The 17,310-nt window shown below is 42.5% G+C and overlaps 2 protein-coding genes across 2 annotated transcripts; both read left to right on the plus strand.

Moving 5' to 3' along the window:
• The first annotated feature begins 1,471 nt into the window (after positions 1-1,471).
• Positions 1,472-7,985, plus strand: notum2 (notum pectinacetylesterase 2). Its single transcript, XM_076277575.1, has 11 exons — positions 1,472-1,752; positions 2,253-2,305; positions 3,367-3,462; positions 3,550-3,610; positions 3,829-3,905; positions 4,041-4,143; positions 5,652-5,840; positions 5,941-6,041; positions 6,177-6,324; positions 6,433-6,480; positions 7,398-7,985. Exons 1-11 carry the CDS (start codon positions 1,472-1,474, stop codon positions 7,699-7,701), a joined length of 1,461 nt encoding a protein of 486 aa, XP_076133690.1. The 3' UTR covers positions 7,702-7,985.
• A 1,959-nt stretch (positions 7,986-9,944) lies between these two features.
• LOC143134468 (ADP-ribosylation factor-like protein 6-interacting protein 1) lies at positions 9,945-13,011 on the plus strand. Its single transcript, XM_076294881.1, has 6 exons — positions 9,945-10,042; positions 10,485-10,618; positions 10,770-10,889; positions 11,582-11,696; positions 11,855-11,939; positions 12,158-13,011. Exons 1-6 carry the CDS (start codon positions 10,007-10,009, stop codon positions 12,253-12,255), a joined length of 588 nt encoding a protein of 195 aa, XP_076150996.1. The 5' UTR covers positions 9,945-10,006; the 3' UTR covers positions 12,256-13,011.
• The last annotated feature ends 4,299 nt before the right edge of the window (positions 13,012-17,310 follow it).

Genomic DNA, 17,310 nt, shown 5'->3' on the forward strand with positions numbered 1-17,310 from the left:
TGTACATTTCATTGATGAGAATTTCAGAGGCCAGACTCGTGATCTCTCCAACTGATCAGCACGTCACCCCGAAGCCATCCCAGATCAGTTTCAAATACCCGGCTTCTTCCTCAACTCTGTCAAACCCCTGCCCCTGCCCCTGTCCCGGACTTCAGCTCCAACCTGGGGGACACACCAGAAGGTAACAAGCACATGGGTCTTCAGTGTGTGGGAATTTGTTTTGGCATGCTGGATTTTCATGGCAATTAGGTTTTGCAGTCTGTATGTAAAAGTATGCATGCACTGCAAAAGTATGCATGTATTTTGAAATGTAGATCTTTTTTAAACTTGAGATACTAGGTTTAAAACATTGCATTTAACCTTGCCTTTAAATCAGTTGAACATAAGGGTATACAGGGCTTTATCCACTGAGTTATATTAAACCTATTCTACTTGCTTTTAATCTATTGCCAATCGATGTCTAATCTAGATGTATTTCTTCTAGCATGGAATGTTAAATGACACAATCATTGATTCAGTTGTGGGCACATATGTCATTAGTGCTGTTAGATTTAACAGTATATACAGAACTGTGAAGTGATTATGACTGTAGTGAATTAAGCACAATAGTTGATAGATAGAGTATCTCACTATTCATGAGCAGACAGCGCGTTGCCCTGAGCGAGAGCTACTTATTGTTAGGGTGTGCAGGAGGTGTGTGCTCCACTGACCCAAAGCCACATACCATGCTGCTAAAGAGCTATGTGGCTATGGCAGCCATGTAGGTGTTTAAATCAAAGCCCAGTCAGGCCTAGAGGAGGGAGGGCTCCGCGCTGGCCTAGGTCAGGTGGGGAGGGGGAGCTGTTGAAATATGGCTGGACAAACGTGTTATCTTTTTTCTCCGGCATCCGGCGTCCAGCCCCAGTGTGTCATCAGTCTCAGCCCAGACCTGGCTCCAGCTCAAAGGCGATGCTGGGAAACGGGATCCATATGGTGCCACTATAAAGACCGCTCCGCACCTCCGCCTCAACCAAAGGTCCACACCACCCGCCTCACCGCCCACTGCCCACACACATCTCAGCAGACTGCAGGGTGGCTCACCGTATCCCAAGGCTGCATCAGTCAGGTTTGTGTGCTGTCAATTCTTTTTTTTTACCTCAGATGAATTCATTTCTTTTCGACTGTTATCCAAGTGTTTGAAAACTTTTGATCAAGACCCATCTTTTGATTTTTACTAAGTTCTATTGTCATTTAATGGAAGAATTACTTGGAAAGGTGCTGATAACTTTGTTTGATTAAACAAATAATTTTTGATTTTATATATATTCATAATAAGTTATTATAGGCTACTATATGTTGGTTTACTGTTGTTATGGTATCAGTTCTACTCAGCATCATCTCAGTTACACACTTTTTTGGCGTTGTTTGCAAAACTGTCTGGGAAAAAAAAGGATGTTTCTGTGGTTTTCAGGGAGGTCCAGCTGAATTTGCTATGAAGATACTGTATCATGTCATTTTTCTACTTCTGCTGGGAGGGATCTCCTGCCAGAACAAAAACAACGCCAAGCCAAGTGGAAAGTCGTCCAAAAGAGCTGGAAGTCAGGCTGGAGATGGAGCACACGATGATGATGCTGCCGACGGGGGTCGAGAGCCGGGCGCGGGGGGGCGCGGGAGCTCACACCAGACCACCTCCAGCAGCAAGGCAGCGGACGAGATGAAGCTGCACTTCCTCAAGAACACACAGGTCACCTGCAACGACGGCACGGCCGCAGGGTGAGGTGGACAGAGCAGACCTGCCGACTGCCCTCAATGTCATTCTGGCCTTTTCGTGTCTTCTCATTCATCATATTGAGCACTTTCATGTCATATGCTTCACATTTTTTAATTCTGAAATACTGAATATATTTCAAATATGAAAAAAAGTAGACATTGTTTTACTCATTAGCAGATGTCAGTTGTAAACATGATTTAGCTGTCCACATTTTTGCTCTTTTAGAAATGTTCCCTGGCTTGTTTTAGTTATTTGCAAAAGAGGAGACAAACATGCTAAAGAAACTCTCATACTTGTTGTTATTGTTGTTATTGTTATTTGTCTTTGGTTTTTCAGTTTTGTTTAGAGTTTAAACCTGTATATTTCTGATATGTCACTCGTGACAAACATGTCATGACATGGTAATGGATGTCTGTGACACGTTTGTAAATGCCCACATATGGATGTGTCAGTGCTATGTCATCCATTCATAACTCAATCTATATTTATTTGTCGTCCACAGGTTTTACCTAAAGGAGTTCAAAGGGAGCAAGAGATGGCTGATATTTTTGGAGGGCGAGTATTTAAAACTTGACCAGTTAATTTTATCTGTGGAAGTCAACATGCTTAAATGCTGCACTCAGTGTTATTTTGACTGGTGCTCATCTCTGTAGGATATACATTCTTTCTTGCCGTTTTCTGGAAACAGCCTCATATAAACATCACTTGCATTCAGCCTGTTCATATATATAGTGTAGTGGTGGTGGTCATCAGCCTAGTCACAAGGAAAACATGTGGTCACTCAATTTAAACAATAACAAACAATAATAATTAATAGTTTAAGGATAACTGTATTATTTCTTTACACACTGTACTCTATATAGATAGATAGATAGATAGATAGATAGATAGATAGATAGATAGATAGATAGATATAATGAATGTATTACTGCTAAAGAATGTATTACTGCTAAAATTCTGAACAATGGAAAGTGTGATGGGCTGTGGGATTTCCCTTTAACTGGGACGTGCATTATTAGTTGTATTTGTACATAAATTGTCATTAACATGTTTTAATTAGTTACCATACTGTTTTAGTCACTCACTGTGGAATATGTATTCTTAATACACTGACCATTCTAATGTGTTTGTGCTTCCACTAGTTACTTCAGTACCATGAACCATTACCTAATGATTCAGTACCTGTTTTGTTGTAGTACACAACCAGATTTATCATGCCAGGGTTCAGGCATCCTGCTCAGTGTGGTTATGAAACCAATGGGCATGCAGATTGTCCAGCACGGGTAGGACAGGGCAGCTGTGTGTGTGTGTGTGTGTGTGTGTGTGTGTGTGTGTGTGTGTGTGTGTGTGTGTGTGTGTGTGTGTGTGTGTGTGTGTGTGTGTGTGAGAGAGAGAGAGAGAGAGAGAGAGAGAGAGAGAGAGAGAGCGCTGGGATTCTACATAAAGAAGCCTAGTTGGGCCACCCATATGCAGGCTCAGGCAGACTTGTTAGCCAGGTGAATGCAGCAGGTGTAGGAGCAAGTGGATTCCCTAGATTAGCGCAGCTCATTCACCGAGCGCCTGTGCTCCCCCCAGCAGGTGAGAATATGAGGCTAATATTAGTGTCTTATTTTTAGGTGGTTGGTGCTGTTACAACAAAGACACCTGTGATTCCAGGTATAAAAATACCCCTCGACTGATGAGCTCCACCGACTGGCCCCAGACACGCAAAGGTAAGGCATGTGCCGTCCAGAACCGAGCGCAGTGACAGATGCCTCAGAATGCCCAGTATAGAGCGGATGTGTTCTGTCATTTAACAGGGACTGGAATTCTGTCGCCGCAAACTGAAGAAAACCCTCACTGGTATAACGCCAACATTGTGTGAGTGTGCTGCTCCCGCCTCAATTTGACATACTTGATTAAGTAAGACTGAAGCTGATTGGAAAGTATCACCATGAAACTAAGTGTTTGTGTGTGTGTGTGTGTGTGTGTGTGTGTGTGTGTGTATGTGTGTGTGTGTGTGTGTGTGTGTGTGTGTGTGTGTGTGTGTGTGTGTGTGTGTGTGTGTGTGTGTGTGTGTTTGTCTGTGCCATATTTAGGTTTATTCCTTACTGCACTAGTGATGTGTGGAGTGGCTCCAAGACAACAAAGCCCAAAGAAAAAGGAAAAGACTCAGGCAAGTGAGAGAGAGAGAAAGTATGTTTCAGTGGATTAGGTTCCAGTGCACAAGTATGAATGCGTGTATAGGTATGGCCCATAGGCATGTTTACAGAGATGCATAACTTGTGCTTCCTGCGTGTGCTTCCTTCAGTGGATTACACTTTCATGGGCTCCCTCGTCATACGAGAGGTGATCAAAGACCTCACCACCAAAGGAATAAAACAGGCCAAAGTTGTTATGCTTGCCGGCACAAGGTAAACTTCTGCCCCCTCACTTAACTGGCACCGACAGCTCTGTAGAGATAGATAACAGATACTAATAGCCCAAAGAGCTGGCATGTCGGGGCACATTTAGCATATATAATAAGGTGCCCTGAGCAATAGCCTCCCAGCCACTAAATCACTGCTGACTGAAACCTTATCCTCCTGCGTTGTCCTTGTTTGAAGCCCCACACATAACACTGACACTGACTATTCTCAGCACATCCTGTTGTCTTCCATAATATGTTTACTGGAAGATGCATCGACATAGACAGTGACGAAATGTCTATAGGAGTGGACCAATAGCATGTAGGGGGACATGCCTCTAGGTTAACGTAATAAGCACCCAATGGTATTACAGTTTTTTCTGAATGCTTAAACACATTTTTTGTAACTATGGCTTTTTTTGCAAAACTCTACACACAAATGGCAAAACCACTCACTGAGTTCGCAAAACTAAAAGCACAAACACTGCTTTGCACTCAGTTTGCAATTTTGTAACACACACTTTGCACAACTGTAGGCACAATGGCTATTATTTACACTATTTTGCCAACTCTCTGGCACACTTTCTCATGTGAAAACTGTTTTAGATAATTAGTTCACTTTGCAATCAGCCTAAGCACTATAAATAAGCCACAGGTAATGTACAATGGGTACAATGGAGTGAGCAGGAAGAGTGAGAAGATACAGTAAAGAAATAGCCCTTTTACAGACAAAAAAACAGTCTACATGTGGAGATATTGTCATGTCAGGCCTGGATACATCATTCCAGAATATATTTTTTCCCGATGCCTTGGACTAGGACATTGCATGTGATGTAGACAGAATTTTGCGAGAGACGACCCGATGTACACTTATTTGTTTTGTCTCAGTGAAATGCTATTTTGTGACTTGGAAAAGACTTGTGACTTTTATTTTTTTGACTTGGAAAAACACACTTGTGTTTGTTTTGATGTGTGTAAATAAACACTACTGTAATACTTGAAGTTTGGATCCCTGTATGTTTACAGAACTATGACAAAAGTATGACCTCAAACTGACATAGTCTACTTTGTGCACAGAGAAAGCAAAAGCCAGATGTGTTTTTTATTCATACCATCAGTGTGTTGTTGGCACATTGTGTGCTTACTATTGTGATGGCTTGTGTTTACTGTTAGATACGAAAACACCATTTTTACGAAGGTGTGAAGAGTTAAGCAAGGTGTGTTAGCTTTTGCAAGAGAACTACAGTGTTTTGCTGATTGGGTGAGAGGTTTTGCCATTTGTGTGTAGAGTTTAGCAAAAAAAGCCATAGTTACAAAAAATGTGCTTAAGCAATCAGAAAAAACTGTAAGTATTTAAACTGCTCTCTATTACTTTTTCATTATTTTAAAGCCAATCAACATAATACTACTAATAAAGACTACTGCTAATAAATGATTGTCTAGCATAAACGTCTGTTGGTGAGCACACTACATGTAAAGCTGGACTAACTTCACCTATGCACCCTTGGGGTGTAGTGCGGGGGGGACAGGTGTGCTGTTGAACATTGAAAAGGTTTCCAGTCAGCTGGAGCAGCTTGGGGGTGAAGCTCAGGTGCGAGGGCTGGTGGACTCGGGATGGTTTCTGGAGGGCCGGCAGCAGAAAGTCCTGGAGTGCTCCGACGGAGTGTCCTGCTCTCCGGTGGACGCCATAAAGAAGGGACTGCGGTAAAAAAGCACCGAGATCACCGTGACCTGGACTTGGTAGAACATGCGTTTTGTTTTGAAGCTATTTTCAACAGGTGGCCTTTCCCCCTGTGCTGTTTAGGTTATGGAGCGGAAATATCCCGGAGAAGTGTCGGCAGCAGTACAAACGAGGCGAGGAATGGCAGTGCTTTTTTGGACACAAAGTCTACTCCTCCTTGACCCGTGAGTCCCAATAAATCACAGTCATTCACCACAATAGCAGCCGCTTTCTTAAAATGACCTCTGCTATTATGGCCGCCGCGTGCTGAGGAGCTGAGGAGCGAGTGACATACTGTAACAAAGACTTGTGACCCGCAGCGCCGCTGTTCGTGGTCCAGTGGCTGTTTGACGAGGAGCAGTTGCGCGTGGAGAACATCTATATAGGGGGTCAGACTCTCTCGGACCAGCAGTGGACCTACATGCAAAATCTCGGCAGGGAGCTGAAGAACTCACTCAAGGATGTCACGTAAGTGGCCTGACCCTCAGGAGAGATTATTTTGTTATTTTGTTTTTACGTTTCCCATAGTGTGTTCCCCTCCTGAGTGTTGAGTTGACGTTGCTGTGCTCCCTTTAGGGCTGTGTTTGCTCCATCTTGCCTGTCCCACACACTGATCACCAAAAGGTAAGGACACCTGAACATGTGTACCACAGACACCTGAACTAGTGTACCACAGACACCTGAACTAGTGTAACATAGACACCTGAACTAGTGTACCACAGACACCTGAACTAGTGTACCACAGACACCTGAACGTTTGTACCACAGACACCTGAACTAGTGTACCACAGACACCTGAACATGTGTACCACAGACACCTGAACTAGTGTACCACAGACACCTGAACTAGTGTACCACAGACACCTGAACGTGTGTACCACAGACACCTGAACGTGTGTACTACAGACACCTGAACTAGTGTACCACAGACACGTGTGAACGTGTGCAGCACAGACGACTGAACTTGTGCAGCACAGACGACTGAACTGGTGCACCACACACACACATGTGACCGTGTGTAGCACAGACAAGTGGCCCTGTGTGCTCTCCCCACCTCGCCCCTCATCCCTGCCCAGCGCCCCTGTAGTGCCATCCCTCCTGGATGAGCTCATGCTCCCCGTTTGGTCCACTCGTCCATCACAGCGCATTCTGGATGTCACCAAATGCCACTTCACACTTTCACAAAGCTATCAGTCACCGCCCTGGCCGTCCCCTCCGCGGTGCTGTGCACGGCATGTGGGGCAGAGGGGCCGGGGGGTCGGGCCGTTCCCATGGCCTGAGGTGTGCTCCGGTGAGCACGGTGAACCATGAGGGTGAGGTCACGCACGAGGTGGGCTTTTTGGGGTGTCAGGAGTACATCTGAGAGGTTTGTTTGTGGTGTTTTGTAACTCAATCCCAAGCAGTTAGAACTTAGGAGGGGGTTAAACGGTGACCACATCAAAGTCCAGATGTAAATTGGATCAGTTCGGCACGGCTTTTTAACATTGTTTGTCATTTGATCACTTTTTTCTCATTTTGTTTTTTCATTCCTTTTTTTTCAGTAACTGGATGGATTTCCAGGTGAAGGGCACGTCTCTCTCACGAGCGCTTCAGTGCTGGGACAAGAGTCTGCAGGAGGCCAACAAAAACAGCAAGACACCGGTCAAGGGCTGCCCCTTCCACCTGATCGATAACTGCCACTGGCCTCAGTGCAACCCCACATGCCCCGCCCTCATCGACCAGGCCTCGCAGCAGGAGCTAACGCTGCTCCAGGTGTTGGCCAGCATGGGTCTGGACCTCCAGAAGCTGGGTCTGGACCCCAGGCGCGACGGCCACGCCATCAGCATCGTGGGCAGCGGGGGTTAAGGGGCGCAGGTGTAGCAGTGGCATTTCCGTGGGCATCCCTCACACTATTTAGACGTGGCTCAGATAGAACGCTCTCCTGATCCTCCTCATCATTCCGTCTGTGCTCCAACGCCGTGTCCTGACCACTGGTTCTGCCGCTGGGTTTCTGTGCTCGCGCGCTCTCCTGGCCCCGCCGTGTGTTCTCCATAAAGGGAAGGTGTGTTCTCCATAAAGGGAAGGTGTGTTCTCCATAAAGGGAAGGAGTCCCTTTAACTTGTTACAGTACCATGTCTGCAAAATACTTCAATCCAATGACGGTGCTCCTTAAATGCACCTCTCATTTTTCTTTTGTCTTACGGAACCATCATAGTATGTTTATTTGTATATTTCACAAACTCAAGCTCAAGTTTAGTTCAGTGGCCGGGTTTTGGAAGTACAAAGGCAAAGTTAGATCTGAGGCACTAGTTGAAGAGGGCACTGCCTTGAGCACCACAGCAATCCTTCAGCACCCCTCAGCTGTTCCTCCTCTCAGCGTGGCGGGTGGCTAATTGATCCGCAATACTACTAAAGTGCTAGCATACGCGCATCACTGAGATTTGTTTTGTCTAATGTGACAACATGGCACTGCATGCCGCGATAAAGTTCAACTGTTAGCCGTCACTGTTGAATACACGCATGTGCAATTTGTTCTTATTTTTGCAATGTGCATGCTAGGTAGAGGTGTTTCTAAAATGTCTTCCACTTGAAGATTTGAGAAAATTCAACATTGTACTTTAAAGTGAGGCAACAACCTGAAACAGAAGTAAACATGTTGAATGGGATTTCGAGTAAGTTCTTTTTTGTTGTTATTTTTGTTAGGGGCATTGCTTTGAAATGAGTGGGATACAAATGACAAGCTCAAAGTATTGAGGGCTCTTTGTACTAAACTGGTATTTACCTGAAATGTTTTATGTGTCTAGTATTTCAGATATTATATATTATAGATATTCTATGTAATATTATTTATCAATATATTCTTGCAATATTTATCATATATGTTGACAACTAATAAAGTGACAGCTTTTAAGCACATTTTCACATTTCATTCTGAATAACATGTGCTGGTTTTGAGTGTATAGTACTTCTGGTAATCAACCAGAGCTGAAATGGACATCTCTTGCAATGCATCTAAGTCCACAAGAGGCTGCTATTCCTGTTATGCGGGTAATGGCTGTGGGTCAGAAGAAAGAATGCCTGGCACTGTGGTAGAGCTCTGACTTTACTGGTCCGTTTCAGTTAAAGGATCCACACAGATGTTCACAAATTTGTGAATCAGATTATTGTGTTTTGTGGTCATAAAGCATATTACGTACTCACTAGGAGCAGATCAAATTATTGACAAGAAATGTTATTGGCCTAAGTCACATATCACCCTGGGCACAGGACTTATTGTACTCTTCAATACTGTGAATCTTGTGAGAAAATCCTAATGACGTTCTAACCCTGTCTGGTTTCCGTCACCATATGACCTAACCTATGACACAGGAATGCCATAGCTGAAATTAGTCCTTTCAATTTGTTTCCCCAATATTGCAAGACATTTGATAGTTATTGTGTGATTTTGTAAAATGAACAGGTGATTTAAGAGAGAGTAGCCTTAATATGGCAAGCTGGTTTAACATTTAATCAAACCACACCTCTACAAGGTGAAATCCCGTTTTGTCTACAGCACATTTTTAGTGTCCCAACATCCTGGGGGGGGTCCAATAGAACTCATTCCAAAATTGTAATAATTTATTTAAAAGATGAGGTTCATGGGAACATACTTTACTTTTTAAAATGTTCTAACTGAAGACATAGCTCAAGTGCAGGGGTGTGTGTCCAGCACCGCAGCGTCCCTATACAATTGTTCCTGTTGTGTTTGAGAGACGGTGTAAATCACTCTTCTGGCGTCTATTCATTTACTCTGTGCCCCACAGAGTTTCTTCACCAAACATCAACACATCTCAACTTCAATCATCTTCCACCCAGTATCTTTTCTTTTTGACCATTTTGAAATATCAGTTTCTTGTGAATGTTTTAAAAAATATATATACTGTTACAAAAACAGAAGTCATGAAAGCTCTTCCTTTCACCATTTATGTCCAAAATCACTTTGCCATTCAAGTTTATAGTTTTCTAATTTCAAATATCCACAATGTTTGATGTCCAGAATGACCAAATACATGGTAAAATGACTTGCCATAGTATGATAGGCGAGAGCTCATGTTACCATTTCCTGAGCAGCTGGAAGAAAACACGTAGATATTGCATGCGCTTTTGAGATGAAGGAGTGCCGTATTTAACAATGGCAGAAGCAAGCGATCACAGCACACCACTGCAGGTATGATATCACTTATAACAAAGCTTGTCTGTAAGGGGAAATTTCATATGATAGCTTTGCTATGGAAAATCTAGGCCTATAGAAATTGTCGCTTTTTAAATCGTTTTGTCTTAGCGTCGTCGGACTTGATTGTTATGATGTCTAGGACCTTCTATATCGGATAACCAACTAACGGATCAAAAAGACAAACTAGGTTAGATTCCAAAATACTATGCATTCTATTAAAATCATACAAGGCAATAGCATCGTATCTTAACCAATCGGTTTGCGCATTCCGTTTTCCATGTTGAACGGAGCAAGCGTAGCCTTAAAAGGGTTTGATGATTGGCTTCGAAACGTGTCAAACCACTCTGGTTTTCATGCCGAAGCTCATGGCATGATGTGACATGTGGTGAAACGCTTGATCACAGTTCATTGAGGATGTATTTGGTATGTTTACAAGGCTCAGGAAACGGCCCAACTAGAACAACATTTGCAGGGATGGAGAGAGGTGATACTGGCTGTGGATCAGGTGCTGCGGTGGCAAAAGCCGTGGTTCCCACTTGCACTGATTGGGTTCACCACCGCATTCTTTTTGTAAGTTTACGTCAATCGCATACCCACTACAATAATCACGTGGGGACTGCTGAAAACATCCTACGCAGTTCAGTTGGACAAATGTGCCAGAAATTGTCTTGTTTTCTGTTGTCCTACACATGATAGGTGACCGTATTGTATGTGTCCTTAGGTCACTGTATTACCTGGACCCATCAGTGCTGACTGGAGTTTCGAGTAGTATAGTGATACTAAGTCTGGCTGACTATTTGGTGCCCATAATTGCCTCTAAGATCTTTGGATCAAATCAGTGGTATGTTATATTCAACATTATTGTTTACAATATAGGCTATATATATATATATATATATATAAATGGAGAACTGTGAATAGCTGTATGTATGATTAAAAGTAGTCAACTACTTCTGATGATGCTACAAGATAGATAGATAGATAGATAGATAGATAGATAGATAGATACTTTATTGATCCCCAGGGGAAATTCAAGCCTAATCTGACAGACTGGACATAGTAGCCTATACCTTGTGTGACGACATACTGGGGCAGCTGTGGCCTACTGGTTAGCCCTTCGGACTTGGAACCGGAGGGTTGCCGGTTCGAACCCCGACCAGTAGGCGCAGCTGAAGTGCTCTTGAGTAAGGCACCGAACCCCTCACTGATCCCCAAGCGCGCTGTTGTTGCAGGCAGCTCACTGCGCCGGGATTAGTGTGTGCTGAGTGTGTTTCACTAATTCACGAATTTGGGTTAAATGCAGAGACAAAATTTCCCTCACGGGATCAAAAGAGTATATATACAGTAAATTATATATATATTATATATACTGTACGTCATAGCGAGTGTGTAGTTTCTCAGTCAGCTCAGTTTAATTTCTTAAACCAGTGAAATATTGTGATTTGGAAGGGAATAGGCTACAATATGGCAGATTCACCCTGCAGATACCTGTGCATTATCTATATGGTATTGTTATTATTCTCTCACTAGCAGGATGTCTGGACAACAGCGTTTCCATGAGATATGCATAAGTCTGGTGAAGACATACCATCGCTTCACTGATTTTTGGAAAGGCTTTTTTAACTTCAAGGACAGGAGACCAAAGACGGTAAATTGAATGTAAACTGTTAACATGTTATCAATGTAATTTAAGGTTTTATTCCAAGTTTGTAAAATGAGCTCAAAGCTCTTGACTGTTTCCTGACACTGTTATGTGGGGCTGTGAAATGAGCTCCGTATTAAATGTGAACTATCTTCCCTGTTCAGTACTTCCTATTAGTCATAAGTGCTCTGCTGGGGATGGCATGGGTTGGACAGCAGGTCCATAACCTCCTGTTGACGCATCTGATTGGTAAGTACTGTTGAACTTTCAGAGGTGAAGTCAATCATCTTGAAGATCTTTTCATTAGATTGTTTTTAGCTGGATTCAGATACTCTTACAAATGAATAAATGGTGGGTAAGGGCTGTTATCAAAACACTTATGCCAATTAAAAATGTAACATGACTGTTTTCAGACATATTTGTTGGGATTAAGTCTATATATTAGAGTTTTTTCCCCCTTTTTGCAGTCACATTCATCTTGCTTCTACCTGGAATGATGATTTGTGTGTCAAAATACACTGGTATGGTGCGAAGACTTTTCAGACGAGGCAAAAAGAAAGACTGAACATCTGACTCTCCTCCAATGGACACAACGTCTTTCGGTCTCGCAGGCTAGAAGGTCTCCAACATCGCAACATCGTTACCACGCACAAAGCAGTATCTCTCTGATCTCCAGTGTAGTCTGTTCAGGCACTGCAGTGAGGCCACAATACTTCTGCTTTGAAATGTGTCCCTCATGCTCACTGGGCTGGTGTCCTCAGACTGGTACATTAGACATTTTATATTTATGTGTGACATTCACTGGTTCCAATGTACCAGGTAATCTTTAGTAAGCACTATTGTGAACACAGAAGTGTTAAGGTCATGGCAAAGACCACTGAATGTCAGTATAGATGCAACCCTAGTCAAAATAACATCCTCGCTCACACATTCCTACATTCAGAGGCCAATCTGTTTAAGTCTATGCTGTGCTTTGCATAGATTTATCACAAATGTATTTATTATTTGTGTTTTTTGCAGTTTTCACGTGATTTATTTAAGAACTTCCTTAGTGGCTTCCACAATAAAACACATTTGTTAAAAAAGGAAAATTGTCTTTTATGAAACATTGTTCATTAAAGAGATAAAACATGTTTAACATTTAATCATTCCATCATAAACAGTGTCACACAGAGCCAGAAACAAAAACAGTAAACTTGCATCACTACAATAACGTGTATATAGGGATACGTATCTATACATATCTGTCTATATATATCTAGTTGGATGTTTAATTTTTAAGAGAAAGGCATGCCGCTTATTAAAATGTTCTGCAACATTATGTCAAATGTTCAAGTGTGTTTTCTATGAAGACCTTTGCTTGAAACAATTCAGTGTTTTATGAAATGTTGCATGCATTTCAAAAGCCCTAAATCATGATAGAATTATATACATTTTAGGATATGTGTAAAACTGTCTTCATAGGGATGTGAGCTGAGAATCCAACTTGTGGCAGGCAGTAACCTTACTGACGTAGTCCAATTCTGAGATAGATGATGACCATGTCAAAACATACATTTTGCGCTATACTTGCAGGTATACAGTATAAGTAGGCCTATACTGTAGTCAAAAGGCAATGTCACTTACCTATTTGTTGTCAGACAAAAGGGAACTTAAAATAGTCCAAAAAGGCTGCAACATAAGATGCTCTCAGAGGAGTGATGAGAGTTAGGAACAAAATTATTCATAGCCCTGGCAAATATTGATGTTGATTTTCTCTTGACCAATATGTTTGTTCAGATTTGGGTGTTTTTCAGACAATGGGACCTGGTAAACTTCTCAAAGTAAATGGTAACACTAAAACATGGGGCTACATTAAGATTTTTGGAGAAAAAGATCAGGTAGTCTGCTGAGAGACCTGCCACAATAGGCAGCTTTGAACCATTAAACCACGCTCTGATTCAAAACATACAGCCAAACAAGGCAAGAAATGGTTAACAGAGAACAATATCAATATTTTAGAGTGGCCCAGCCAGAGTCAACCTCAATCTGTCAAAAAAGTGGCCAAAGTGATGGCAAATAATCATTCCTGCCTCAAAAACCGGATTGCTGCTAAAAAGGTGCGGTCTAGAATCATTGTGGAGACATGAAGAGGCTTGGTATAATAATAAGAACCATTTTGAAAGCTGTGAATGCAAATAAAGACGTTTCCACTCATTTTTATTTTAAAAGGGTATAAAAAATATTTGGACATGCCATTTTTCATTAAAAAAAATAAAAAAGATGAATTGATTGATAATTGAAGATGATTATTCCATGTTTCTCCCACATTGTCTTACAACCTTCTGGCATGTGGCAGTGTCATTTTCAGTCAGAACAAACATATTGGTCAAGAGAAAAATCAACATTAAATCAATATTTGCCAGGTGTGTGAATAATTGTGTTCCTAACTGTAAGTCTGTCTGACTATCTGATGTAAGGCCGATCAGCTCCAGTATATTACACTAAATCAGTGTTTCTCAAACTTTTTTTCTGGGGACCCACTTTTTAAAAATGACAGACTATCGCGACCCAACTCGTGACTGTGGTAGTTAACAAACTAGATCAGTGGTTCTCAAACTTTTTCTTTCATTCCCCACTTTGAGGGGGCATTCTCGAGCCCCACCTGTCCCTCATCGCTCTAAGAAAGTGGTAGGTCAAGCTTAAAATTGTCAAATTTATTGAAATAATGAAAAAAAAGTTCTAAATATATCCTCTTCAACAGAAGTTGAAATCAGCTGGTGCTGCAGATATAATAATAAATAAATACATAACACACATATTTCTGTTTTCCAGCAACATATTGGGGCAGCCGTGGCCTACTGGTCAGCACTTCGGACCTGTAACCGGAGGGTTGCCGGTTCGAAACCCGACCAGTAGGCACGGCTGAAGTGCCCTTGAGCAAGGCACCTAACCCCTCACTGCTCCCCTCACTGCTCTAACCTCCCCGAGCGCCGCTGTTGATGCAGGCAGCTCACTGCGCCGGGATTAGTGTGTGCTTCACCTCACTGTGTGTAGTGTACACTGTGTGTAGTGTACACTGTGTGCAGTGTGTGTTTCACTAATTCACGGATTGGGATAAATGCAGAGATCAAATTTCCCTCATGGGATCAAAAGAGTATACTTAAATACTTATACTATACATAGGCCATTATACAGCATTGTACAATATATTCAATGAATACAACATGCTGCATTAAATGGATCCATAATCCAGGCACACTGCTGGTTGGGAAATATTTTTGAAATAAACTTTGCAGGGATGTGATGTAGGCCTACTGTTGAATACATGGGATCAACGTGGAGATCAAGAGTGCCTCCCAATCAGACGTTTCAGCGATTTCGCTCAGAAATCTCAAAGGCATAATACTGTCGCGATCGAGGCGCCTGTCCCATACTCAAGTTTTTTTGGTGAATGCAGTAATCTTATTTGCTAGGTGAGGTAGGTGCTTGTCTTTGCCCTGTAACTGGACATTAACTCAAATGTATCGCTAAGATATATCAAATATATCGCTAGGATAGGCCAGCTTCGTCAAGAAATGTTCATTAATGAACGTGCTTGCAGATTCAAACATGCGCTCTTCCTCCAAGAAGAGGTGACTCGGAGCTCAAACACGCGCGACAGCACTTTACCTCGGGAAAGCCACCTTGCCTCGCTGTGAAACAGTACAGCCTTTTGGTCAGCTACCATCTCTTCGCAAAGTGCGGAGAATAGACGCGCTTTTAAGGGCCGGTTTTGATGTTCACCACTCTCACAACAACGTTCAAAATCTCATGTAGGTCGGGACTAACTAAGCTGCCTTGACACGAGCGCTTCCCTTTGAATATCACAGTGCGTCCGTTGCGCATCGGGGCCCAGGCTATAAAAATAAATAAAAAAAACTCCTGTTTTTCACGTCAGTTCGCGCCCCACCTGGCACCAGGGTCGCGACCCACAGTTTGAGAAACGCTGCACTAAATACACTGTGCCTCTTTTATCCAGGGTGTGTCTTTGGATGACCACAAGATGGCGCTAGGGCCCTATTTTAACGACCCAAGCGTAGTCAGAACCAAGTGCATTTACTCTCTAGGGGCGGGAAAATGCGCATGGTTCAAAGAAATTGTAGACTACTTTGTCTCTAAATGAATGAGTATATTTCGGGCGTAACCTACCAAGCAATAAACAAGTCAATGCCATATTCACCGCCACTCCTGGATTCATACCCTGCCACCACTACTGACTGGATTCTGCTCCCTGCGAATTCCTCCTCCCCAAGATGAAGTTCAAGAGGAAGGGTCACAGTTTTGACAGTCTAAGAAATCCCAGATGGAACACAGGACTTTTTCCTCAAAGAAGTAGGCTATCTCAAAGCAGCGCAGGAGTCCTGGAAGCATTGCTGCGAGGTGACTAGACAACTTTGAGGGGGGTGGCTGCCAAATTTAAATGAGGTAGGCCTACTTATTTTGTTGCTGAGTCGCACCAATGCGACACAATGTCACCAATGCGCCTAAATAAAATAAATAAATAAATAAATAAACAGCATGTCTATGGGCACACAGATGGGAGCATGGATGTTCTATGAACTTCGAGCGCAGGATGAGACAATGATAACTCCATCAAACTTGCGTTGTGCACCCTCTTGCATGTAAGACAAAGCCCAGTAGGCTATGATAATCCAGTGGGTTGGGCTCTAACACTTCTGATACTATTGTTACTTTATATTACTTTAGCGATGCTGCTGAATATGGTGAACGTTGCTGCAGCTGAATGTCATTGTGGTCATTGGATTTTGTAGGCCTAAAACTCAACGAAATGCAGGTATGTGCAGTTTTGACTTTGATTTGACATACGGAAGTAACAACTAAAAGTTTTAAGACTTTCTTAATGCCATGTTCTTTTTTCTGTGACTTGCTCCGCTCTTGTTGTCCTCCTGGGGGCAGCTGTTTCCAGCCATAATATAGCAAGTACAGAGAGTTTGGCCAACTAGGGAATCGAATGGGTGCCATGTTGGAGTGCGATAGTTCTCTGTAAGGGCCTTTTACATATTGACAGACGTTGATGAATACATGTATATGCTTGTAAATAGTGAAAATAAGCGATTTATTTCAACATAGCATAATCGCCCATCCATAGGGTTATGCTAGAGTCATCTGACGTTGGTGTCCAAACATGGCGCCAGTTGGCCAAACTCTGCCTCCCGTCTCATGCAAGCGCTTGAAGCTGAACTTGTTGGTTATTTCTAGCCTTGTCCTAGACCCAATCTTTCTTGGGATAATTATTGCCAATGGATACTTTTTGTTATGTTTTAAGTAGTATTTTATAGGGCAATACATTTTTTGGAAATGTTTCATACTTAGTGCTGACATGGGCAAAGATGTTATAGCTCGATGAAGGCGTTATTTTAATCAACATTTGCAGCGAGGATTCCTCATAGTTATATGTCTGGTGTTGAATGCTTGACGAGCAACGTTCAAACACATACAGTAGCCTAATGGAATGAAAACAGGAGGACACCCCCCACCTGCACCACGTAGCATATGCGCACACGTGCATGTGCACAACAAATTGTCTTATTAGACATAAGTCTGCGAGAGGAACTTTTAATTATGCATTTTACTCATT

Source organism: Alosa pseudoharengus, unplaced genomic scaffold (assembly GCF_046254945.1).
Source record: "Alosa pseudoharengus isolate Yale_2024_CS ecotype anadromous, Long Island Sound unplaced genomic scaffold, YU_APseudo_1.1 YU_APseudo_1.1_scf_1, whole genome shotgun sequence".
Classification (NCBI taxonomy): Eukaryota; Metazoa; Chordata; class Actinopteri; order Clupeiformes; family Clupeidae; genus Alosa; species Alosa pseudoharengus.